General features: G+C 43.5%; 1 protein-coding gene across 1 annotated transcript; it reads left to right on the forward strand.

The window, feature by feature from the left end:
- The first annotated feature begins 1,733 nt into the window (after positions 1-1,733).
- Mpzl3 (myelin protein zero like 3) lies at positions 1,734-25,785 on the forward strand. The gene is made up of 6 exons (XM_036193043.1): positions 1,734-1,915; positions 9,164-9,330; positions 14,293-14,503; positions 15,986-16,151; positions 19,220-19,286; positions 23,114-25,785. The coding sequence occupies exons 1-6, from the start codon at positions 1,840-1,842 to the stop codon at positions 23,138-23,140; spliced, it is 714 nt and encodes a 237-aa protein (XP_036048936.1). The 5' UTR covers positions 1,734-1,839; the 3' UTR covers positions 23,141-25,785.
- The last annotated feature ends 1,324 nt before the right edge of the window (positions 25,786-27,109 follow it).

A 27,109-nucleotide genomic window follows, 5' to 3' on the forward strand; every position in this document is an offset into this window, starting at 1 on the left:
AACTGGAATTTCCAATAGACTGTATTTCTAGACACAGGACCTTGACATTTTACCCAGTCTTTAAAACAAATTGGCATCATTTACATTTGAACCTTGGTCTTGAAACTCATTCCATACCTCTTGTTCTGCTTTTTATGCTGCCTTTGAACAGTTCTCTTTTGTTGTTGTTCTCTCTCTCTCTCTCTCTCTGTTAATTAACACAGGATCTGTTTGCAGCCTTGGCGACTCTGGAACTCTGTAGACCAGTCTGGCCTTGCCTTGAAGTCATAGAACGCCAACTGCCTCTGCCTAGTGCTGGGACTGAAGGTGTGAACTACCATATCTTGGCCTAAAAACATTTTGATGCCTAGTTTTGAAGCTACAAATTAGATCTGTGTTTTCTCATGTTCTTCATAATTCACCATTGTGAATACAACTGGTTATTTCTTTAAACGATGGCCCGTGTATATTTCATAGGTGTACTGAAGTAGTTAAAAACATCTCCAGCGAACTTGCAGCTTGTGTCTTGTCTGAATACTCATAGGGTATCACAGTCTTGTTCAGTGTCTCCTTCCTAAGAGCACTTTTGTACTGTAACTTATTTTTTATTATGCCTGAAGCATTGTGTAAATAAAACATTAGTAATAAAGTTATGAATTTTATTATTTGCTTATATACAAATCTGCCAAATTCACATAGCAGTTAATAGCAAACAAAGGGGTATGCTTTATCTTTGCTCCAGTTTTCTTAGTAGAGACAGTAGAATCAGTAATGGGTGGAATTAGTTTCTAGTATATATATATGATTTCTATAGGTTTCTCATGTTGCTTTGGGGAGCTGGGAAATGGGCAAAATGATCCCACACATTTGGAAGACTCATTTCTTGAGTCTAATCCCAGACCTTACCAGGGTCTTACTATGAAGCACACGTTGATCTCGGTCCTTCTGCCTCAGTGTTGCAGATCCTGGGCCGACACACTTGCCACCCTGCCTGGCTTAGTTTGGGGTCTCTAGAGGCACTGATACTAGTTTTTCTACTCTTATCCTCTTCATCGAGAAAACCACCAACTTTCAAGTCCAGTAAAAGTATACCAGTGGAACATGTCACAGGTAGGAAGTGTTCCCAAAACTGAGGCGTTTATTTCCCTTCCACTTTTTCATTGACCACAGCGGTTCCAGGAGAATTGGGTGACTACATCCGTCAAGCAGGGTCCTGTACCATCTATTTTTAGAGGATGTCGGACCATCTCATTTCACGTCAAATATTTTGATAATGTCCTTACTTTTGGAATGACTGATGCACATACCCTAGTTCTCCTTCACCCCGAATGCATGCTGTAGTGATTTCATCATCACTGTCACTGCACTCACTTAATAAGCATCCAACTCTGGATGATGTAATGGCTACATTAAAAGGAACAGGAACGACGAGGCTTGCGTGTATTTACCGCAGAGCCCAGTAAAGATGTATTTATTTGACCCTGTACACTCGCCTATGTCTCCCTGTACTTCATATGAGAATCTACTGTGAAGGTTCAATTTAGACACTCTATAGAGACTGAACTTCTGGATTACAGTCAGAGGATCAAGCCTGGTCATGCAGAATTCCACAAAAATAAAATTGTTTCCCCAAAGTCCGTAGCCAGTTTGAAGCAAAAGAGAGCAGTAAGATCCTTCTTGAGAGTCAAAGAATGGCTGATCAGGGAATCCAGGTAGGATTCTGGTGACAAGCCATGTCCCTGAGGTAAATCCGGATGGCTATTTCAAAGGTGTCTCCCGCGATGACGTCACTTCCGGCACCACCTGCGTGGTCCCCGGGAGCTGTAAACAAGGTGTGCAAGTGTCGGAAGAGCTGTCGGGATGCAGCAGCCAAGAGGAGCAGCAGGAGGCCGTGGCTGCACTCTCTTCCCACTGCTGAGCATTCTGTTTGTCCAAGGTGAGTCCGCCAGCTGGCTGGGCTCCACTTCCGGCCTGGGGGGGTCAGGAAAGATGGTCGCTCTTCCGGTTCCGGGTTGAGGGGTCTCAGAAAACCCCCCGCTCGGTTTCTGGGAAGGGAGGGGATGTGGGAGGATGGTTTTTCCCGGCTGGTACCACCCACTGCGGAGAGTTGGTCCCGGTCGGTCTCGAGCTCTCGCAGCCGACCACCTGTGTGACTTGACTCTCCCGGGGTGATGCCAGGACGGGAGGAAGCCACAGCGGGCTTTGCGGACGCTCACTGTTCGTGTCTGAGATGATCAGTGATTGTCTGCCGGGATTCTGTACTGCTGTTGCGCCCTGGTCAGAGATGGGCGATTCTGTTCGTCCCAGTCATTTTGAGAGACACAGTCAGGGCAAGAGGCTGAGAAAAAAGAGAAAGAAAGAGGCGGGGGCAGGGGAGAAGGGAAAGGAAAATCATGATTTGGTGATTTTATTTCAGGGGCTATGAAATAAAACGTTTTCTAGAAGGGTTATAGCGTGATTTTTTTCCTTATAGCAGGCATATTGTTGAAGAAAAGGTAACTACCTTAGCACTTTATAAACATTCTAAAGTATAAAAGTCACAGGAGTTCTTTTGAAAGTAATTTTTAACTTGTCAGCAGTACAGTGTTGACATGATGACAATATTGTCAAGTTTGGGTAATTTTGCTTTCATGCTATTCCAAATTTCTAAAATTGAATCCAAACTAACTTCATTTTGAGGTGCAAATATCTCCTGATTATTTTTTTTTTTGTGTTTATGTCTTCCTAAGAAATGAAGTGCTAGTATAGCTATCATTAGAATGAATTGTAACATGTCCCTGAAAATATGGTCATTTCTGAAAGGGAGCTTTAGCAGTCGTATAAATATGCACACATTTAGGCGGCGGAGTCTCATCAGGTAAGGTGAGGAGGTTTTTACTTATCTGGTAACTAATCTGCACACTGCCAGCACACTCCCTGCTCCCTCCCAGCTAGCTACCTGTGTCATCATAAGTGTCCAGATTTCCATCTGAGTTCTTTTTGCAATAGAGTAGGACCCACTGTCACTTCCCATAAACACATCTCTTTTTTGTTTGTTTGTTTTTGTTTACACACAACATGGGTGTTGGGGAGAAATGTTCAAATATTGTCTCATTAAGAAAAAAAAATTCTAGAAATGGTGGTCTTTTTGTAAACCTAGAAGAGCAGGTGTCATATCTAGCACAACAGATGGTTTAGCATAAGTTAATTTGGGGGGTTACTGGGGAGATGAATCGGTGGGCTAAGGTGCTTGTCATGTAATCCTGAGGACCTGGTTCCATCTTCAGAACCTACATAGAGGTAGAAGGAGAGACCCAGCTCAGCAGAGTTGCCTCTGACCTCCACATGTGTGCACACACTCTAATAATAGTTTTTAAGTTATTGATCTCTGGATACTTCTGGAATAGACTTGTGTTCCTCAGCCGCTCCTCGAAGTCTTCCTGAACAGATTTATATTTTGCCTTAAAAGCCAGTCAGCCAACCAACCCTCCAACCAAGGGGGCTGGGGAGATGGTTCGGAAGTTAAGGGCATTTGTTGCTCTTCCACAGACTGATTTGATTACTATTATCCAGATGGTGGCTCACAACGCTTTGTAACTCCAATCCTAGGGAATCAGATGCCCTCTCTGGCCTTCAAGGACACCAGACATGCAAGTTCTGCACAGGCATACATGCAGGCAAAACATATAAAATAAAAATAAAGTTTTTTTTTTAAAAAGCACAAATTTGTTGGTATGTAACTCATGTGCTTGTTCGTTCATTAAATGTACAGTCCAATAATTTTTAGTATGCACTAAGTTATGCAATCATTACAACCAATTTTAGAATATTTTCATCACCCTAAAGAAAAATCCCACACCCATTCCTACCTTCCCACAGGCTCTGGAAACCACCAATTTACTGTCTTTACTTATGCCTCTGCCTGCTCTGGGCATTTCATACAACGGAAACCAGGTGTGCCCCTTTGGGACTAGCTGTTTTCACTTAGCATGCTTTCAGTGAGTCATCTGTTTTTGTTTGTTTGTTAGTTTGTTAGTTTGTTTGCTGTGTCTCTTTTGAATCTTAGGTGATAGAATTTGCTTCCCCACAAGTGTTTATTTGCTATCCCTCTTTAAAGATAGAACCCCTTAAATTGTTATCTTGTTTGAATTGGCCTGAAGTTGTAAGTCTGATCCTGCTTATTTCAGTTGGCTAAGTATATAGTAATGATAGACTGGGGGCTTGGGGATGTAGCTCAGTTGGTAAAGTGTTTGCCTAGCTTGGATAAAACCTTGGATTTAATCCCTAGTATTGCAAAAACCGGGTATGGTGGCACGTCTGTAATCCTGGCACTAGGAATGTGAAGGAAGGAAGATAAGAAGTTCAGGGTCATCCTCAGCTATGTAGTGAATATGAATCTAACCTGAGAAACAGGAGATCCTGTCTGGAAAAAACAAAAACAAAAACAAAAAAAAAAAAAAAACAAGAGAAGAAGGAGAGGGAGGATGAGGAAGCAATAATGATAGAGAACCAGCCCAGTATTATGCTTTTCTCTTTTCATGTAAGTTCAAGTACTATGTAAATTCAAGATGGAGAGATTTACATTTTGGAAAATGGCATGTATAAAATTAGGGACTATGTTTTGTCATGTTTAAGTTCTACGAGCTGTAAAATTATTTGTGTTAGAATGTGATTTTCTTTTCTCACCTCCATTAATTGGTTTTTAAAATTTTTTTATGATTTTTATTTGGCCAAAATAAATATCAAATCAGAGCATGATGATCCCATCACTTGAGATGCTGAGGCAGGAGGATCAGGTGTTGGAGTCCAGTCTAACCTTGGTTACATAGCATGATCTCAAGAAACAAAACCAATAAAACAAAAAATTAAATCTGAAAGAATATTATGCTAAAATGGGGGAAATTTGAATGTATATAACATACAATTAGGAAGGTTTTAAAGCAGGGCGTTGATAGAGATGTGGAGAGGGAAGAGGACTGAAAGAAGGGTTGGAGAAAGGGAGAGAGAGAGGGAGGGAGGGAGAGGGAAGGAAGAGAGGGAAGAGTGGGAGAAAGAGAGGAAGAGAGGCTAGGACTCTGGGGAGCTGGCTGGAGGAACTATGGAGGTTCTGATTTCTAACTCCAACCCAGACCTTGAGAGCAAACATTTCAGACTGCATGCACCTGCTCTCTCCTGCATCTCCTCAGTCTCTGCAAAGTGTGCAAAAGAAGCCACAAACAAACTACTGTGGTTGCATTCTACTAAAACTTCGCTTTCATAAAGATGTTGAAATGTTTCAGCTGTTTGCTGGGGGACCACTGGAGATGGGTTGGTTTGGACAGTCTGGGTTACCTGCAGAGCCAAGAACAGGGTCACTGCTAATTATTATGAGTTTGCTCCCTTCTCACAAGAGCCATTTGCTCCCACTTGAGTCATGGGTTGTAGATTGCTGACCCCTGACATATGGTTCTTTTTAGACATTATCCCTTAGGTATCAAAGACATCTGAACTTCCCCAGAATCAGACTCATGCCCCGCGCCCCCCAAGCCTACTTTCCCTCTTTAAGTGAGTGGCTTTTCTAAGTAGAAATTGAGAGTCATTTTTGATCCCCTCCTTCCTTCTCATGCTAATTTCTTATGGGAACTGTCTATACATTGGGGTGATACCTTTTCCCTCCTCTACTACACCAGCCCAGTCTAGAAGTGATTAGCAAGAACTGATCTTTTCCTGAGTGGATACAGAGAGACACATTGACAGAGGTGTTGAGAATTCCATAAGGAAGGTGATAGGGAGAGAGTGAGTGAGCAGTGAACACATTCTTAATTGTGGTGATCTCCTGGTTTCTCCCTGCCTGTCTTCTTCCCTCTGAATCTTTGCCCTGATGGTGCTTGTATTTTGTGGAGGAAAGGACTTTTATGAATCAGGTGTGGTCTTGGCATATGTGCTTGGGTAGTATTGTATTATGGGAGCTTCAGAGGAAGAGCAAAGAACTTCAGGGAATTTGGGTATCAGAAAGTGGGCTGGTATTCGAGCTGGTGGTGAAGGTGTGGGCTGGTATTTGAGCTGGTGGTGAAGGTTGTGAATGTTGGGGTGTGGTGGGGAGCGACTCTGGCAGGATGGTGGGAATGGGGAGATCCTTCCAGACAAAGATATATTCAAAGAAAAGCATAGAGACATGAAAAGACATAATATCTTTGGAAAATGACTTGTCAGTCCAGGCGTAGTGAACAGGTTAGGATGGGTAGTTGGCAGTTGTCTGAGACAGACCATTCCTGTTTTGATTTTAATTCACAATCCAGCAGGGAATTAGTTAAGAATTTTTAGTATGTGTGTGTCCACTTTAATAATAATAATAGTTGATATTTGTTAAAAGTTTTTTAATCTTGACTATATGAATCATCCTATGTGTATTTATGTATTTGTTTGCTTGCTTACTTATTGTGGTACTAGGGAGAGAACACAGGCTCACACATTCCACCACTGAGCTGTATGTGTTTAAAATGTATTGCATGTTCACAGTGATTCTAGGAGGTTATTTTTTCCATTCACCAATGGAACAATTGAATCCTGAACAGGTTAGGGAACTTTGACCTAGGCCTCACAGCCCGAAGGCAGGTGGGCTAGAGCTTGATGCAGTTTTGACTAACTCTAAATTATCCCTTCAAGCTCTATATTGTACTTAGGTTTTAGGCAAAAAACAGGATGAGGAACCTGTGTAATTTGTGGGTTCATGCTACCTTTCAGGTTTTAGACCTGACTCTCGGGTGCTGAATAGGATTTTTCTTTATGTTCATGGGTCAGGAGTGAGTGAGGGCTTGAGAATGAAGGCTTTTTCTGGCAGAGGAATGAGCGTTTACAAAGGCATTCAAGAAATGGCAAGTTTAGCGTGGCAGTCAGAAAAGATGCTGTTTAGGGAACCCGATGGCCATCCTCTTTGAGATGGTCGGATTCTTACTAAAGGCCTTACTACCAAGCTCTGTCTTGGTCTCCTCCTTTTGGGAGGAATGTGACCAGACTAGATTGTTCAGAGAGGTGTGAGAAAATGATTCAAAGCTGGCAGAGGTAAAGGAACTGGGACAGTGACTCAGGTATGCCAGCAGTAGGAAAGGTCGAGAGCCTGTGGGAGAAAGAGGAGGTGATACCAGCAGGCGTGGGGCGTTGGCTCGAGGTAGGTAGGCCTTCTGGGTGGTGTACGTGTTTTAACTCATGTAGTCCTCACAGTGACCTAGAGGGAAGCCCCATTTCTGCCAGGATGAGCAAACTGAAGGAGTAAGGTAACTTGCTGAGCTGCTCAGAGCCAGCGATAGGGCTGGGGTTTGAACTCAGATCTTCTGGCTTAGGCGTCTTTGTGTTCAATCATTACACCATCCTGCCTTGCCAGAAAGACTGGATTTTGAGGCAGGGTGTGGATTTACTCTTTTCTGAAATCTTGCTATGCTCTATGCCCTTGGCTACCAGAAGAACCTTGGATTAGTGAGGTAGAGAAGAAGCAGGAAAACCAGAGGATAGTGTTTTCACTTCCTAAAACAGTGCTCTCAGTGGGAGATAGATTTGTATTCACTGCTTTCCCAACAGCACATAGTTGGAAGAAAGTGCCAGGTTTTTGTTTTTTTGTTTTCCTTCCTTCCTTCCTTCCTTCCTTCCTTCCTTCCTTCCTTCCATTCTTCCTTCCTTCCATTCTTCCTTCCTTCCATTCTTCCTTCCTTCCTTCCATTCTTCCTTCCTTCCTTCCTTCCTTCTTCCCTGCCCCCTCTTTCTTTCTTTCTTTCTTTCTTTCTTTCTTTCTTTCTTTCTTTCTTTCTTTCTTTCTTTCTTTCTTTCTTTCTTTCTGAGAGATGGAGTGTCAAAGTTGGAATGAATGGTTTTAGAAAGACCACACTCTGCAGACTTTAAAAATGACATCTTACTTTTACATTGTAGAACACATTCAATTATATTTTTCCTCTCCATAATTTACATTCTTTCTTTTTTTTTTTTTTGTGCTAAGTATAGAACCTGGGGCTTTCCAAGTTAAGGCAGGTGCTCTGCCATTGAACTACACCTCCAGCCAGCCCTCCATAATTTACTGTTAATAGCTGTATGATTCATTACCCAGCTTTGAGAGGAAGCATTGCTGGGTGCGGTGGTGCACGCCTGTAATCCTAGGTCTTAGAAGACTTAGTTGGGAGGACTTGGCCACATAGCAAAGCCCTGTCTCAAGAAAGAGGAGGAGGAGAGGAAGGAGAGGAAAACGATGAGGAGGAAGAGGTGTTAGAGAGAAGGATCAGCAGTTTAGAGGACTTACTATTCTTCCAGAAGACCAGAGTTCAGTTCCTCCTACCCACATCACACGGCAAGCAAAACTCCAGCTCTAGAGGATAAGGAAGGTCTCTCTTGTCTCCATTGGCACAAGCACTTGTGTGGATGTGTACACACACACACACACACACACACACACACACACACACACAATTAAAAAGAATAAAAATAATTTTAAAAAGAGAAGAGGGGGAGGAGGGGAAGACTAGATGTAACCCTTTAAGATAGTTTAAAACATAAATTTCCTATTTGTGTTTTCTGTCCTCATTTGTTACTGGTTGAAACACTAGTAGCTTCATCGTGCTGTGACCATATTGTGTTTGGTTGAGTCTCTCTCTCTCTTTTGTTTTGTTTTGTTTTTAGTTTTTCGAGACAGAGTTTCTCAGTATAGCCCGAGCTGTTCTTGGCTGTCCTGGAACTCCCTCTGTAGACCAGGCTGGCCTTGAACTCACAGAGATACGCCTGCTTCTACCTCCTAGGTGCTGGGATTAAAGGTGTGCGCCACCATTGCTTGAGTCTCTTAGACCTCATAAAAGCTGCTGTATTTCTGGAGCATGTGTGTGTGAGGGTGTGTTGGGGAGGGCACAGAATGAGAAGGAGTGGGTAGTGTTGCCTTTTAGTTATTATGGGCAACCCTTCCTTGTTTGTATTCAATTTAACAAGCCTGTGTTTGGAAAAATGCTAGTGTGATTAGATTTTCATTTTTTTACTCTGCTATTTACTATGACTTAAGACTATAAAATGACAAAATGTTATTAAAGATTAATGGGACTTAGCTTCTTGCTCCTCATGGATTTGTCTGAAAATACATTGATGGCCCTAGCTTTTGGAGAGATCCCTAAAAATGATACAAAGAATCTATAGTGATCACTCACATTTGCATAATCAAACAAAGCAAATGCATTGTGCTTGGGCTTGCCTCCATTAGGTGTGCATACCGTCCTTTCTTTGGAGATAAGTGCCGATGCGCACGTCCGAGGATATGTTGGAGAAAGTATCAAGTTGAAATGCACCTTCAAGTCATCTTCCGATGTCACTGACAAACTGACCATAGACTGGACATACCGTCCCCCCAGCAGCGGTCGCACAGAATCTGTAAGTGGAGACACTCTTTCCTTCCTTCCTTCCTTCCTTCCTTCCTTCCTTCCTTCCTTCCTTCCTTTCTTTCTTTCTTTCTTTTTTTAAGATTTATTTATTTGTTATGTATACAGAAGAGGGCTCCAGATCTCATTCAGATGGTTATGAGCCACCATGTGGTTGCTGGGAATTGAACTCAGGACCTCTGGAAGAGCAGTCAGTGCTCTTAACCTCTGAGCTATCTCTCCAGCCCTAGAAAGCTTGTTTGAGTGCCTGGCACGGTGGCACACACCTGTAATTTCTGCGTTGGTGAGATTGGAAGATCAGGAATTCAAGGCCATCCTCAGCAACACAGCAGGCTCAAAGCCAGCTTGATCTACCCTTAAAAAAAGAAAGCAAGCCTGTGCCCTCGTTCAGGTAATAAAGGGGCTCCTGCTCTGCAAGTCTGATGACCTGAGGTTGATTCCTGAAACCTATGGGGGAAGGAGAGAGCCAACTCTCTAAAGTAGTCTTCTGATATCTACGTGTAAACCATAGCACTAGAGCTCCTACATGGACATCCCACACACCCCTACACACACACACACACACACACACACACACACACACACACACACACAGAGTTAAATTTAGAAAAAGCAATAAAAATAAATAGATCTTTGGAGTGAGTCAGTCTTCCGCCCTGTATGATATTTGTTTAATCACACAGAGCCTTTTGCTCTGCCATGTAAGACTCTTGCACATTATCTCAAGGAAAAAAATGATCAGAAACCAAGAGGAAGTGTGGTGTAATTTGGTTGCCTTGTTGTTTCCTTCGGTGTGGCATTACAGCGTCGTTTTAGATCTGATACACTAAAAAGGTTTCTCCAGGACGTGGGCTAGAGGAATGCCCCACTCACATCACTGACATCCTTTCTGAAAGCTGCTCCAATGCTGCTATCTCAGTGGGTGTGGCTGAGAATCCCACAGTCTGTAGATTTATCTTGGCTTCTCCTCTGGCCATGTAAACGTCTGCAGTGATTTATGTAGCTGCCTTTGGAGGAAACGGTGGCACCTTGTCTTGGTGACAGATGTCATTGGTGACAGATGGTCATGCAATATTAGAAGCAATATACTTTAGTCACACATATAAAACACATTTATGGTTCAAGTCCCATTATGGGTGTTTAATTAGAGATTACAATGCTGTAAAAACCCTTTCTCTCTATAGTTTCTTTCTCTTTATCAGTTGCCTTAGTTCAGGATGGGTGCTATTTTAGAATATATTTGAATGTTGGGGCTGGAGAAATGTCTCAGCAGTTAAGAGAATTGACTGCTCTTCCAGAGGACCTGGGTTCAATTCCCAGCAACCACATGCTGGCTTACAACTTCCTGTAACTCCAGTTCCAAGGGGAATCAGAAACCCTGTCATGACCTCCCTGGGTACCAGGTATGCACTAATGCACAGACATACATACAGTAAAAACACTCATACATATATAATAGTCTTTAAAAATGTTTCAAAATGTGACTGTCATAGCCATATGTAAATCGGATTTATTTTCTTTACATTTTATTTATTTATTATTTATTTTTGTATGCATGCTGCTATAAGTATATGAAGGACAGAGGACAAGTTGCAGAATCTAGTTCTCTCCTTCCACCCCTTGGCTTCTGGGGGTAAACTCAGGCCTTTAGGCTACACACTGGGCCATCTCACTGTCCCGAGACTGGATTTCAGAAAGTGTTCTTTATTCTCTTCTCCTACATTGGAAGGAAAATTGCCTTTCATCTTAGTGAATACGCTCTGCCTTGTTCATTAGGAGCTGTTACTGAGTGCCGTGGTGTGGAGTGGGTCAGGTAACTGTGGTGAAGGAGACGAGGCTGGAGTTGAGCTTCCTGTTGCTTTAGATTTAAAATAGTTCATTTTATTCTGAGTTGTCAGGAGGCCATGGCTGACCTTATTTGGCTCTGCTTCCTTGCCCAAAAGTAGGACAGAGTGAGCGGTAGGGAGCTTCTTGGGTCAGAAACCTTATATGCAGACGGTGCTTCTCTTGGAGCACTGTTCTGTGAACCCAGTCAGAAAACAACGAGCTCATCTGAGTTGGAATCAGTGGCATTTAAGACTCTTGCAACTCGAGGTTGTGTGTGTAGAAGTGGTTAGTTTGTCAGGCCTACCAAGGAGAGAGGATTGGGGAAGTCACTAGTTTAACATGTAATTCATGAATTAGATTAATCTGGAAGGTACACAGCAGGCCTTGTTTTGTCAGTGAGGAATTTATTTTATTTTTCTTTTTTCTTTTTTGGTTTTTCGAGACAGGGTTTCTCTGTGTAGTTTTGGTGCCTGTCCTGGATCTCGCTCTGTAGATCTGGCTCAGCCTCCCGAGTGATGGAACTAAAGGTGTGTCTGGCTCAATGAGGAATTTTTCAGGCTTTTATCCTGATGATAACAGGATAAAAAACAAGGAGGCCTGTTTTTTGCTCTGCTCTTGAAGTTAGTGTATCATCCTGGCTGGGGTAATATTCACAGAGTCCCTCCTGCCTCTGCCTCCTGAGTATGATGAGTACAGGTCCATGCCATCATGTTGGCTTGGTAGGCCTCTTCTGTTTCCCCCTTTGGAATACTTGTCACATATACATTAGTTCTTACTGTCTGTATTTATCAACATGTAAGCTCCATGAGAACAGAGGCCATACCTGTGTGGTGCCCACTCTATCTTGTTCCTTTACACACCTGGAACATGGGAGGTGTGCTAAGTATCTGTTAAGGGAATTCTTGATGAAATTAACCAGTGAGTGATTCAACATCTTCTCTGGGGAATTTGCTCTTCAAAATTAGGCAATTCGGTGGTTGGAAATGCCTGCTGTCCTAAGTGGGAAGGTAGCAAGTAAACAAAGAAAGAGGGAAGCCTTCTGTCTTGCATAAGAGTCATGTTGACTGTCATACCTGCTTGCCACACCTTCAGGCATAAAATATGTGCATTTGTGACCAAGTGTCCAGTCACCAAGTCCAAAGCAGTGTTGCCTTAACAGAGCAGATCCTCACTGTGCACTTCTCAGGCATTTGATGTGAGCTTGTATTAACTGACACAGGAGGCAACCTGAGAGAGACTGGACTGTCTTATACCTGCCCAGTGATTTGGAAAATGAAAATCTCCCTCTTGTCCCTTGCTAACTGTGTGCCTTTGAGTACCTTGCTTCATGTTTTCATTTGGGTCTCATTTTTCTTCCTGTAAGTTCAGAATAGTCAGACCTGCCTCACATGCTTTGGTGATGTTATAAGGGCCAAGTGAGTACACAGTGAAAGTCATTTGCCAACCATGAAAAACAAACATTGGGTGTCACTTTAGAGTACGGTTTCTCTGCCTCGGCACTGTTGACTTTTAAGCCTACGGGGATGTCTAACGCATTGTGGGAAGTTGAGCAGTGCCCTCACCGTCTACCCACTAGGTGCCTGAAGTCACATCCCTAGTTGCCACAAGCCAAGTGCACCAAGGGAACAAATAACCTGATTAAGTGGTAGGCAGAAGATCTGAGCAGACATTTCTCAAAAGAAGCAATATCAATGGTCAGATATATAAGAAAATCTCAGTGTCTCTAATTATAAAAGAAATAAAAATAAAACTGTAATGAGATATCACCTCATAGACTACCAAAAAAGCTATTATAAAATAGGCAAATCATGGGGCTAGAGAGATGGCTCAGAGGTTAAGTGTATACACTGCTTTTGCTGAGGACCTGAGTTTGGTTCCCAGTACCATATTGCGTGGCTCACAGGGGCCTGTAACTCCAGCTCCAGGGGATTTGATGCCATCTCTGGCCCCTGTGGGTACCTACACTCATGTGCATGCACACACATGCAAGCATACACATAGATACACACATGCACACGTAATGAAAAAAATAATAAAAATAAATCTTAAAAAGACAACTGACGATAAGGATTGGTCCGGGTTGAAGAAAAGGGAAATTTACTAATGTAAATATTACAGCCAATTTAGGAAATGGCATGGCAGTTCCTCAAAAACAAAAATAGTTGGGAGATGTAGCTTAGTGGTAGAGCTTAGCAGGCACAAGGCCCAGAGTTCAAGTCTCTGCACCACACAAAAAGTCACATTGTGCTCCATAAATGTTATGCACAATTATTATTTGTCAATTAGAAGTAAATAAATACAGTTTAAAACTTGGTGGGAAAAATAATCTGCCCCCATTGTCAAATGTTTTGTGCAGAGTTGAAGGTGCCCCTGCTTGGGAGCCATTACCTGGGAGCTTTAGGAAGAATTTACAGGAAAGTTCTTGTTTAGATCTATGTGTGTGTGTGTGTGTGTGTGTGTGTGTGTGTGTGTGTGTATGGGTGTGTGTGTGTGTATGGGTGTGTGTTTGTGTGTGTGTATATGTGTATGGGTGTATATGTATATTTGTGTGTGTGTTTATATATGTGTGTGTGTTTGTATGTGTGTGTGTATATGTGTGTGTGTGTGTTTATATGTGTGTGTGTGTGTCTGTGTGTGTGGTGTATATGTGTGTGTTTGTGTGTGTGTATATGTGTATGGGTGTGTGTGTGTGTGTGTGTGTGTGTGTGTGTGTGTCTGTGTCTGTGTGTGTGGTGTAACATGTGAAGGTGCCCTCAGAGGCCAGAAGTGTGGAATCCCCTGGCGCTGAAGTTACAGGTGATTGTGAACTGCCTGATATGGGTGCTGGGAACTGACTGCAGGTCCTCTGGAAGGACAATGCTCTGAGCTGCTGGGCCAGCTCTCCAGCCACAGAAAAGATTTAAAGGTTGAGATACCAGGACTCTCCTCAGTCGTTTTCTGATCAGTTTTATTAACCTGCCTCTCTAAGAGAGAGACGAGAAAGGCATGAAAAAGAAAACAAAACAAAAAGCTGACTGGGGAACAGAAAAGTCTGTTTTACAATTCTTTTTAGCTTTGGGTGCACTCAGCTTTCCCTTCCATTGTGCTTTCCAAGGTGACCTTTTCTCTTGTGGTGCTGCCCTCTCAGGTATTCCACTACCAGTCTTTCCAGTACCCAACTACAGCGGGCACATTCCGAGACCGGATTTCCTGGGTTGGAAATGTGTACAAAGGGGACGCGTCCATCAGCATCAGCAAACCCACTCTAAAGGACAATGGGACGTTCAGCTGTGCTGTGAAGAACCCTCCAGACGTGTACCACAATATCCCCCTGACAGAGCTCACGGTCACAGAAAGGGGTAAGCTGCTCACTGCCAGGCTCCTGCAGTACTGAGATTCCTCTGGGACTTCCCAGTTGGCTTAGAGGATCTGTATCACTGTGCCAAAGTTGTCTTCATATGCCTGTTAAGATCGCATTTTCAACCTTTTATTTTGTGTGTGTGTTGGTGTGTAGGCACGCATGTTACAGTGCGTGTCTGGAGTAGGAGTGGGTGGGAAGAGCCTTTACCGGCTGAGCTCTCTCGGTTTTGAATTTGAAAACGGAGTATTCTCTTCCACTGTTGTCATAGTTTCTGCATTGTCTCTTTCATGTTATCTTCAGGTGACCAAATGTCTTGTGGAATGTTGAGAATCCCCCAGGTTCATAAAGGGCGACTGTGTGTGATGAGGAGTCATTCCAGCTGCCCAGTCAGGTTCAGGCTGCGGTGAGGTCCGTGGGAAGGTGCTCCCTCTAAGAGTGAGCAGCATTACATTTCTTTTAGGCCACAAAGAGCAGCAGTTTCCTCCTCCTGTGGAGATGAGGCTATGAATGCCTTTTTTCAAAATGTCCCTCTGGTGACTATTACGTGCTTATTTGAACTTGAAACTGAATTTGAACCAAAGACACACTCTGAGCCATTGTAACTGCCTTATCGTTCCTTGGGGCTTCCCTTTCTCCTCTGTCTCCTCTTGCCTGCCTTGATTTTCTTCCCTCTTCCCTCTCCCCTCCCCCACCTTTCTCTTAGTCATAATCGTCATCTGGTTTGACAATAACCCACTCCACATTTACATAATCATACCCCTGGTGGGAGTAGAGTTCATTTTTCTAGAAGGCAGTTTGGTAGTAGAAGTCATATTTCGTAAAATGATATTCCCTTAAAAATATATTCCCTACAATTCTACTTTAAAATTTCATCTTAAGATACAGAGCTAAACACTAGGATTTATATACAAAAGTGGTCATTTTAATATGATTTGTGGAGTCAAAGAATTTGAAATAACGTGAATGTTCAAAGTTAGAGGATTGATTTGCTAATTGATTCAGTATGGTAGAACACTCTGCATTTATATATATATTGGATAGAGCCTCACTATGTAGCTCTGGCTTTTCTAGAACTTACTTTGTAAACTACGAGGCTGGCCTTGAACTCATAGAGATCGCCTGCCTTTGCCTTCTGGCTGAAAATATCTTTATAATCAGGACCTTTTTAGTCACATCAATATATATGTATATCTATATCTCAATATCATGTGTTAAGCCAAACTAGTGTGAAAAATAGGACTTCTGCTCTTCCAAATATGCATCCTGCTCTGTATGTGCTTTTAGACTCCCGGAAAGAAGAACCCCTAGGCAATGGAGTTGTCTGTATATGTTTATGCTTCTTGTATTTTCTTTATGTTTTCTGTGATGAATTTATTCCTTTTGTGATTAGAAGCATGAGCGAAGGCAGGGATCTGAAGAAGCCTGGGCCTGATCTGAAGTAAGGCTGCATGGGCACAGCCTCTCTCCATGTTTCCTACAGGTTTTGGCACCATGCTCTCCTCTGTGGCCCTTCTCTCCATCCTTGTCTTCATCCCCTCGGCAGTGGTGGTCATTCTGCTGCTGGTGAGGATGGGGAGGAAGGCAGCGGGGGTGAAGAAGAGGAGCAGGTCTGGCTATAAGAAGTCTTCCATTGAAGTTTCCGATGAGTAAGTCCCACTGGAGTTCCTGCTGTGAGCCCATTCCTTTCCACGGCCCTGCACTCCATCTCCACACACGTTTCCTCCCAGGCTGAAGTTAGCTCTAGTGCTGAAATTTCCTTCCAAATGGAATAGATGTGTGAGGGGAACCAGAGGAAGATCAGAGTGGCATGGAGGGAGCTTCTGCTTCAGGACCACACCATACAATGCTGTGGCTCTGCACAGACATTTGAGCGTATATCTTGTTCTTTCAACATTAAAATAAAACTCCAAGTCAGATTTTTCTTTTTTCCTTTTTTTTTTTTTTTTTTTTTTTTGGCACTGAACTGATGTCTCCTAGCAGAATATGCATGAGCGATGAAGGAGGCTTTGAGAACAGCCCTGAGGGCAAAGGAAATTTAAATAAGATGTGCTGTGCATGGTCAGCAGATGCTCTGAAAGGGCCAAATGGGTGTAGTTAGTGTCTTAGTTACTGTTCTAGAGCTGTGAAGAGACACCGTGACCAAGGCAACTCTAATAACAGAAATCATTTCATTGGGGGCTGGCTGGCTTACAGTGTCAGAGGCTTGGTCCTTTATTATCATGGTGGGAGAGACAGAGAGAGAGAGAGACTGGGCCTAGCATGGGCTTTGGAAACCTTAAATCCCATCCCTGTGACATACTCCAACCACCAAGGCCACACCTCCTAGTCCTTCTAATCCTATCAAAGAGTTCCACTCCCTGATGACCAAGCATTCAAATATATGGGCCTTTGTGGCCATTCTTATTCAAACCACCACAGTTATCAAAAGCATTTATTAATCACCATTCTGCCAGTGGGCAAGCACCATCCAGTAGTTTCCCAGGAACAGATTTACTTTTTAAAAGGAATTAAAATGTACATCAAAGCTCTGTAGCTGGCATGAGGCACACACCTTTAATCCCAGCACTCTGGAGGTTCCTGTGAGTTCAAGTACAGCCTGATTTACATAATGAGTTCTAGGTGAGCCAAGGATGCATAACGAGACCCTATCTCAACAAAACAAAACAACCAAAAAAAAAAAAATTCTGTGATGTTTCTGTTGTCTGTGAAAGGACTCTTAACCTATGGATTAGGGAGTCTTACCTTGGGAAGTTCTAAGAGAAGAGAATTATTGGCAAAAATACCAGTGTCTGTTTCTAAGCATGGTATATAAAACCCTCTATGGTCTGTTCCTAGGTCACATTGTTTCCATCATTTACTCTTACTCACTCTATAGTCCAGCTACAGTCAGCTTATGTTTTTTTCTCCTAGATATACTATAGTAAGTTGTGTGTATGTACATGTCCATCTGTCTCTACCTGTCTAATGGGAACTGTAAGGGTTCAGCCCCTTGATAGTCCCCTCCCAGAGTCTGGGAAGAATTTACAACCAGCTGATAATTAATCTTTGATGATAGGAAATGAATCTATGTGCATGGAACTCCTTAGTCCATACACTTCATTATTTTGAGTCAGTTCTCTCTTTACACAGCTTCTATTCTGCTCTCATGCCTAGCTCCTTTCTTGCCTGATTTCTCTCTACATTTATCTGCTGTCCCCTTCAAGTTCTATCTTGATTCTCTCATCTTAGTTCTGCCCCATCTAGGTTCTCATCCATCTAGTTCCTTCCCATCTTAGCCCCTCTCCCATCTCCTTTCTCATCTTGTTTTTTCTAACCTTGTTCTTCCCCCTCTGGCTCTTCCTCATCTTCCATCTCGTTCCTCTAGTACTCTCTTCTAGCCCTTCAATCTAGTTCTTCCCATCTAGTTTGTTCCTCTCCAGTTCTTACCCATCTAGTTCTTCCATTCTCTTTTCTCTTCTCCACCTCATCCTCAGCTTCTCCCCCAAATCCTCCTCCAAGTCTCCTTACCCCTCTCCACTCCCCCAATATTTCCGGTATTCAGTTATAAAACCAGGCAATAGCAATCCTCTGGCCAAGCAAGTTCACCAGGTTTGAATTCTTACAGGGTCATAAAGGCAGATAAGAGTTTTCCTCCGGGAAATAAATCAGGCATTCTTTTACAACCAAAAAAGGGAGTGGTAAAGGAGGAGGTCAACTGTGAGCTAATGATTGGTTAGTATATCAAGAAGAGGGGATTTATGTGCTCAGTCTACATCCCTAGAAGTGGTTAAGTAAGAAATTAGGAGTCTATAATGTTAGTAAGGCTGTATAAGAAAGGAGGGTATCAGTTTAAATTGCACAAGAAATAAAGCTATCCTCCTGACCTAGGAGACAGGTGTTGTTTCCATAAGGGTGTTACCTTAGTTCAGGAGATCATTTGGCCTTGGGTACTTGATAGGTGTTTTAGATAAATACACTGGTAAGAGTTCTTGGAAGCACACATAGCATATAAGAAAATCATTGTAGGAACCGCTAACATGTATATATACAAAAGCTAAAAATATCACCAAGATTTCTTAAGCCATGGCTTGACCTTCGGAAAAGTCCTCGACTTTTCCAAATAGTAGCTTTTGTCATAGTAGTTGGATTCCATTACATTTTCCTGTGGCCTGCCGCACTTGTCCATCCATCTGTTCATCCTTCCATTTTCTTTTTCTCCTGACCCCAACATTCCTGGAATCACCCCTTCCCTCTCTCGTTTGTCTGGAAGCCTTCTTACCCTCCAGGACCAAGCTGAAAGGTCCCCTTTCATCATTCTCCTTGAGCCCTGAACAGACAGCTGGTCCCTCCCTGCCCGGTGCTGCACAGCAGTCCCACCCTGTTAGAACATTATCGTATTGTATTACAGTACACATTAGTTCGTACACTTCTCCCTGGCATGGGATTGAGAACAGACCAGGTTCTCTTTACCTCTGTTTGTGCCCTAGCATGGCACCCCATCTGTGGCTGGTGTTTGGTACTTTTCTGAGTGAATGATGGTGACTAGCTGCTACTCCTCTAGCATTTGCTGGGTGTTCTGATACCTGTCTCATGCACATTTCTTTCTTTCTTATTCCTAAGAACTCTGTTTAAGGGTTGGCTGTATAATCACTCATGTGATTTCAGTACCTGAGCTTGGAATTGTCCCCTGCTAAGAACAGTGACAGCTGAGTTTTGCTTTGTGTTCTTTCCACAGCACTGACCAGGAGGAGGACCACAGTGACTGCGTGACAAGGCTTTGTGTCCGCTGTGCGGAGTGTCTGGTGAGTGCCGTTTCTTTTGTTTGGTGTTTGCTCCTCTTCCTGCCTATTTGAAGGCTCCTTTGCTCTCAAAACAAACAGAAACATGCTAGCCAGCACCTGAAAGTATGAACCAGGGTCTCTGGGAACCCCTATCAATTCTCAACTGGATTTTTTCTTTTGGAAAAATAAAATTTAGATTTTTTTTTAAAGTATAAGAGTGTTATGCATGCATGTATGTCTGTGTATCACCAATATGCCCGATGTCTGCAGAGGTCAGAAGAGGGTGTTTGATTGCCTGCAGCTGGACCTACAGATGGTTGTGACCCACCATATGGGAGCTTGGAACAAAACCCAGGTCCTCTGTAAGAGCAACAAGTACTCTTAACTGCTCAGCCATCTCTCCAGCCCTCATTTTAAAAATTACATTTGTTTATTCATGTTACAGTGAGTGCATGGAGGTGAGAGGACAGCTTGTGGGAGTTGATTCTCTCCTTTACCATGTGGGCCCCAGGGATCCAATGCACGTCATCAGGCTTGACAGCAAGCCCCTGCACCCACTGAGCCATCTCATCGCTCCGTGATTTTATTTTCTGTTTCATGGGTGTAGAAAAGGGGGCAGTGCAAGCTACTGACTGATAAACAAACAAACAAAAACTCCAAAAAAACCCTATTGAATTTTTACAAGGGGATTTCAAGTTTCTGGACTCAGAACCCTGAATTGAACTTCTCTGATGAACCCTGGTATTTTATGGGAAGCCAGGATGTACAGCCTTTAGGTGATTTGGTTGCTGTCTTTTATCACCAAGAAACACTGTATTGGCAGGTCTTCATCTTGGTTTAAACCTCTAAAGGCCGAGTCCCTCTCTGAGCACACACAATGGTTCAGGCCTCTCTGTGGCTGTCCTGGGATCTAAGGAGCAGGGAAGACTCTGATGTGGTACAGCTGGAGACACTTCAGAATCAGCTTGTGAGCTAATGTGAAGCACACCTGTCCCTGAGCCCTCTCTGTCCTCACGGCCAAGCTCAGCACTTCACCAGATGAGCGCAGTCCCATCACTCACTGGGCTTCTCCTTACTGTGACTTCTGTGAGCTTATGAGAAAAAGCTGTTAGTTTATGAAGAAGGACCTCGTCCTTAGATAAGAAAAAGAAAGAGTTATTATCCACATTTCTTGCATTAATTTGTTTAATGATTATTTATTGGCATCTGCCATGTGCCATGTGTACCATTCTAGGTGCTTAGAAAATAGAGGTGAAAAGATAAAAATTGCTGCTCTTCAAGGAGCATGTTCTCTACCTAGAAACTACTCACATTCTCTAACATGCAGGTGAAATAGCATCTTATCTTACATTGGGGCATAAACACTGATAATTTTTTGAAAATAAGTGAAATATTCAGTATATTGGGCAATATTTAATTCCAACAAATTTGCAGAAACAAAGCATAGAAAGGAGAGATGGCCAAAGGACTGTGGTGTTAGATAGGATGCTTATGAGCACCCTCAGTAAGATGGCATTTGAGAAAGTTTCTATGAGAAGTCAACAGCTAGCCACACAGCTTTCTGGGGGGGGGGGTGGGGTTTCTGGAAGAGATTGTGGGTGCAAAGGCTTGGAGGAGAGGGCACGACCTGCATCTAGGAACAGTGTGGAAGGCAAGAGAGGAGGGCAAGAACGGAGGCCATTGGAGTCAAAGGGTTGAGGCAGCATCTAGATCTTGTAGAGGGTTTGGTCACCTGGACCCTGAATGAAGTGGAGTGCATTAGAGGGATTGGAAGAGAAGCACTGTGGACTGATGCGTGTTTTCCAAGTGTGTTGAGAAAGGTGGTTGGCGACCACAGCAGGATCAGAGAGCCTAGTCAGTAGCAACAGCCAGAATCCAGTGAGAGAAGTCCACGGTAGAGATGGCGGGAAGCGGTTGTGTTCTATTCTGGCTTGAAAGTAAAGTCAGTAGAATTTACTGGCATTTGTTTTTTAAAAAAAAAGAAGTAAGGATTATTCCAGAAGTCTTGGGTAACTAGTAGAATAGAAGTGACATTTTCTAAAGCAAGATTTAAAATGTTTTAATTAAACCTTAAGATTTTTGTTTTAGGCATATGAGTGTTTGCCTGCATGTGTCTGTGCACCATGCCCATGCAGTGCGCATGGAAGCCAGAAGAGGATGTCAGATACCCTGGAAATTGAGTTACAGATGGTTGTCAGCCACCATGTGAGTGCTGAGACTCAAACCCAGGTCTTCTGGAAGGGCAGAAAATGCTCTTAACTACTGAGTCATCTCTCCAGCCCCAGAGCAAGATTTAAGAGTAAAATTAGCAGTTGAATTTGAACATAGTAAGTTTGAGATGTGCAGTGGACAGTTATGTTTTCAGAACAGAGGCCTAGTCTGGAGATAAGACCTAGAAGCCGTTAGGAGATAGAGACTGAGGAAGAAATATCCATCAAGAAAATAGATGTGTATGTATGTAGAAGAGGTCAAAGGACTGAGTCTGGAGTTCTCCAAGGCTTCTAGATTAGAAAGGCAAAGAGGAATTAGCAAAAGAGAATGAAAAGGGATGACTTTTGAAGTTGGAAGACCACCAAGAGAGTTTGGTATCTTGGGAGATGGGGAAGAATTTTTCAAGGAACTGGAAGTTCACTGTTGATGTTTTGGTGATGTGGAGGTGACCTTGGAAAAAGTGGCTCCACTGGGATAGTGAGGGTGAAAGGAACCGTGGAAGGGGCGAGAATCATCACAAAGATGCGTTGGAGGAAGTGAATGCAGACAGCTTTTCTAAGGCAGGATGCAGAGACATTGGGGAGTGGGTAGAGGATGCTGTGTGTTGAGCTTTCTATGATGGGCAACATGGAGCACATTTCTGTGCTCTTGTGGGTGATCCAGTGGAGAAGGAAAATTGATGCTGCAAGAGACAGAGAAGGGGGAATGCTGAGTTTACACAGGAGGTGTCACAGGAGGACACAGCTGTAGGTGAAGGCGTAAGGGCAGTAGAGGAAAGCTGGGTGGCTCACATCTTTAATTCCAGTATTTGGGAGGCAGAGGCAGGCAGATCTCTCTAAGTTAGAGGCCAGCCTGGTCTACAGAAAGAGTTCCAGGACAGCCAAGGCTATACAGAGAAACCCTGTCTCGAAAAACCAACAAAACAAAACAAAAAAAAAAAAAGGAGAAGAAGAAGAAGAAGAGGAGGAGGAGGAGGAGGAGGGGGAGGAGGGGGAGGAGGAGGGGGAGGAGGAGGGGGAGGAGGAGGGGGAGGAGGGGGAGGAGGGGGAGGAGGAGGGGAGGAGGAGGAGGGGGAGGAGGGGGAGGAGGAGGAGGAGGAGGAGGAGGAGGAGGAGGGGAGGAGGAGGGGGAGGAGGGGGAGGAGGGGGAGCTGCACTCAAAAGTGTGTGATAGAGTGCTGGTCAGAGTGTTGAGAAAGTCTTGTTTCATGTAGCTCTGTGAGGTTTGTTTTTATCATCCCATTTCAGAGATGCTGAAGCTGTCACAGAGATGTTAAATAACTATGCAGGGTCTCAGTGTCCTTTAGCTAGAAAGGTTGGGACAAGGTAACTGAGCTCCTAACCTCAGCCCTGCACATTCTGCTGTCGGCAAGCATCTTTTCTGGTGTGTTTAGACTCTAAAGTACAGTCATAAAGGAAAAGACAAGGATTAGGGCTTCAAAGCAGTAATCAGTGTGCCAGACACATTGTTTTGAGGTCCTGTGATGCTCCATGGAACTTAGGTGTGCTGTCAGGGATATCCCACCATCGTTACCCCAAGCTAGGTAGGTTCATTTGGAGACCCCAGACACATGGTCTTTGCCTACATCTGACTGTGGCATTATAGTGCACAAACATCTGCTGTTCTTGCCCCTTTAGGATTCAGACTATGAAGAGACATACTGATGAAGTGTGTGTGATGGAAGAAGTGTTACCTAACCATAGGAAATACCCCATTCCTCTGGCCAGGAGTTCCACTTGCGGGGAAGCAGTGACAGAAGATTCTGAAGGTCATCGGTGGAGACTTTAAGGACCATTTATTTATTGAAGAAGTGTTGGCTTTGTATTTATAAACTGTTCAGAAACTTCCAGAAGGGATTCATGCCTTCCCTTCTTAACACACTCTGACTGAACAAAGAAGTTCTCATCTTGAACAGAAACACACCCCTTGGTTTCCCTTCGCTCTTGAATGTAGCTCGTGTTTTCTTCCAGTTGCCTGCAGGGGAACACTAAATGCCTGTCACTCTGCTGATGCCAAAATTGTACTTTTTAATGATGTGGCGCATGTAGCTTCCTGATGATGTGCCAATGAACAACACACCTGTTTGGGATGGGGTAACCTTTGCTTCTTCACGAATGTTTTCTGTTGTGAGAACTCAGTATGCCCTACGTGGTTTAATGGTCGTCAGTTGTGTTTGGGTGACTTGGAGTATTTGGCCCCAATTTCTTTAGACTCAGTAGGCTTACAAGTTGTAGGCTTGCTTTGTCGGGGTCTTTTAAGTATTAAAGTGTTGTGAATTTACAGTTAAGGAAACAAGTTTTGAGGTAGAAGAGTCTTCCTCATTTTTCTTGCTAGGTACTCTTTGGGCCAAAGGGTCTGCTCTTTTGCGTTCCTACAGCTGACTAATGTGGTTTCCTCCTTAGTTTTTCAAGTCAGAGGCCAGAAATGCCTCTTCAGAAGAAGGTTTCTAGGGGCGACTTCTGAAATACGGTTTGTAGTCTCTTGCTGTAAGTCTTGTCACTTTCCTTGTGATGTTGTTCAGAACCCTTTCTAGTTCTGAGCTGCACCAGTGATGGGCATGCAATTCTATCTGCAAGCTGCTTTTCTCAGCCCCAGAGATGGGGAAGTGAGGTTGCGCAGGACATCTCCTTTTTCTTGCAACCTACACCTCTGCTCTCCTGTAGCAACTTATGTAAAAATTTAATGTATAATAGGTTTTCTATAACCATTAAGATGTACCTAACAAATCAGGAAGGACTGAGAGCGTGTGTGCAAACAGCTCTGTAGAGTGAGTGACAGGACTCACTTCGATTGTGAGAGTCACAAATGACCCCTCCCCCAGGCCTGGTTGTTTCAACATGGTGGTCTTCTTCATGGTTCTTCCTGAAGCGTCTTGGGAGGGCTCCATATTAGTGTTATATGTCATGTATCTTACAAAAGTCATTCTATTTACCACCAAGATCTTATTTTTGAATCTGGGATCATTAACTCAACTTTGAAGATTTGTTAATCTAGCCTGCTGATTCATGAATCTGATGAGCTGATAAACATTGTGATTTATCTCTGGTCATGGAAGCCCATGGAAGAGGAAGAACTGGCCTTTTTACATCTCTGGTGGCTAGACCCCATGGTTCCTTGGGTACTTGTTAAAGATGTATCTGTCTGTGGCCACTCCAGTGAGACCCTTTCTAAAGCATCCCAGTACCAGGCACAAATAACTGAGCTCTTGCAGATCTGAAGAGAGCGATCCATTTATGAGGGGGCATGCTGTGGGCCTCTGACAGAGGGGTTACAAGAACCCATTTAAATCGTTGCCCCTTGAAAACGAGGGACCAGTTTTGGTGTCTTAGGATTTTCTTGCAAATGTGTTGTGAGGCTTTGTCTAGCTCCTGACATTGATGAGTTAGGAGACTGATGCCTGATGAACACACACACACACACACACACACACACACACACACACACACTGTTGTGTACCCTGTTTTGAAATAGTCCTTTCTCTTTTAAAGGACAGACCATGGAAGCCCTTCATTATAAGGGAGTAAGGCAGTAATTTTATTTGCTCTGTGGGCTGGTGGTTGCATCCCAGACTCAGGCTGCCTCAGTGTCCCTCTTCACCCTTTTGCCGAGGTTTGTGCTGTTATAGCTTTTGGATCCTAAGGATGATAAGGCAGTCTACAGAACCCTACCTTCCTTACTAATGAATGTAAGATCAAGGCTTTGGTTTGTTTGACTTACTGTTTTAATGTCATCTAAGGTGCCATTCTCATACTCCCCTCCCCTTTTGCTGCTCTGTGGCTCAAACCATGTGGCGTTATAGCATTGTCTGGAAAGAGATTAAGTCTTTCATTGTGGTTCTTTCACCTGAGTTTTATGCAGTGGGCTCTTAAAACTGTTACAAAATGTGAATTTATAAAGTGTTTCATTTTCTCTCTGTGACCTGTCACTTCAGGCTACTTGGGGACATCTTAACTGTCTGCAGCTCCTGAGTCAGGCAATGGTGCTTGGGAATGGAAAGTTGCACACCCCCCCACCCCCCACCCCCCACCCCCACCCCCGCGTATGTATGTGTGTGTGTGTGGAGAGGTTGGATGTGGGTGGGTGTAGGTGAGTGTGAAACCTGGAGGCCAAATCCTGAGCCATAATGTTCTGTTGTATCACGGAGTTCCCATTCTGAAGAGAGACTCTAAGAAGTTCCATAGAGTGGACAAGTTTCTTATTTAATTGCACAATTCAAGACTTTCCTGCCAGAAGAATCCACTCTGGTGTTGAACTCTTCACTGCTGTATCTCATTGACTTTTTTTTCCCCAGAGCTGAGGACCGAACCCAGGGCCTTGTGCTTGCTAGGCAAGTGCTCTACCACTGAGCTAAATCCCCAAGCCCTCTCATTGACTTTTTTTGTTTGGTTGGTTTTTTTTTTTTTTTTTTTTTTTTTGTTTTTTTATTTTTTTTTTCGAGACAGGGTTTCTCTGTAGCTTTGGAGCCTGTCCTGGACTAGCTCTGTAGACCAGGCTGGCCTCGAACTCACAGAGATCCACCTGCCTCTGCCTCCCGAGTGCTGGGATTACAGGCGTGCTCCACCACTGCCTGGCTCCTCTCATTGACTTTTAAACTTAAACTTTTTGTTTGTTGGAGGGTATGAGCTGTAAGTATGTATGTATGCTAAGTGCATATAGACATTGTGACTCATGGACTCCTTACTCCACTGTAGTTAATAAACTTCTTTGCACCTTGTGGCTACCCTTTTCATGTTTGTCTACATTAAAATGAGAAGTGTTATGTGAAAGAGGGGTTTGTGGTTTTCAGCATTGAGAAAGCTGTCTGAGCTGTATGCCGGCAAGACAGAATAGGTCTAGTGGCCTGATGGAGCCAGCTCACACAGCAGGAGCTGATGGTAGCATTTCTAGAAATTTTGTGAGCCAAGTGGCAAACTGTTGGCATGAAATAGACTGTAGTGGAAATATTTACATGTAGCCCATGCAGCATGGTCCTTGAGATGAGAAAACATTCAATAGTTTTCAGGACAGGACAAGTTCCAAAAGATGAGCATACCCAGGCTTGGGTCAATCCAGTAGAGCTAAGGGTGAATGTGTGTGCGTGAGAACACTAACTTTGAAGTGGTGACCTAAAATGGAAAGGTATCTTGCAGGAAGCCTCAAGTTGTTCCCCAGGATGCCAAAACCACTCAAAGTGTCTGCTAGGAGAATAACTTGCTCCCTGTGTGCTGGCAACTCTCACAGTCAGAGGAAACCTACACAGCAACATGGTGGGCTGGAGCACCCAGCAGGTGAATCTTTGGGAGCAGCTAAAGAATGATTGGTTAGCCCGGCTACATCTCTATGATAAGAGAAGAAGAACATGATGAAAAAGAAGATGAAGAAGAAGAAGAAGAAGAAGAAGAAGAAGAAGAAGAAGAAGAAGAAGAAGAAGAAGAAGAAAAGTGAGGTCGCTGTATCTGAAACACAGCCAAATGTTTTTTTACTCATCTTAAATTAAGTGTGCTTTGTTTACATAAAGCTGATTACTCAGCAAATGCCTCATGCTTTTCAAGATTTTTGTTGTTGTTTTATTTCATTTTGACAGGGGCTCACTGTCTATCCCAGGCTGTCCTCTCCTGCCTCAGCCTTCTGGGTGCTGAGATTTCAGGCATACA

The sequence above is a fragment of the Onychomys torridus genome, chromosome 7 (genome assembly GCF_903995425.1).
Source record: "Onychomys torridus chromosome 7, mOncTor1.1, whole genome shotgun sequence".
Classification (NCBI taxonomy): domain Eukaryota; kingdom Metazoa; phylum Chordata; class Mammalia; order Rodentia; family Cricetidae; genus Onychomys; species Onychomys torridus.

Excerpts from the sequence above, each read along its gene's own strand:
- Mpzl3 (XM_036193043.1), top strand. The coding sequence starts at position 1,840 with ATGCAGCAGCCAAGAGGAGCAGCAGGAGGCCGTGGCTGCACTCTCTTC. Across the intron at positions 9,331-14,292 it reads GCAGCGGTCGCACAGAATCT|GTATTCCACTACCAGTCTTT; the intron begins GTAAGTGGAGAC and ends CTGCCCTCTCAG. Across the intron at positions 14,504-15,985 it reads GCTCACGGTCACAGAAAGGG|GTTTTGGCACCATGCTCTCC; the intron begins GTAAGCTGCTCA and ends TGTTTCCTACAG.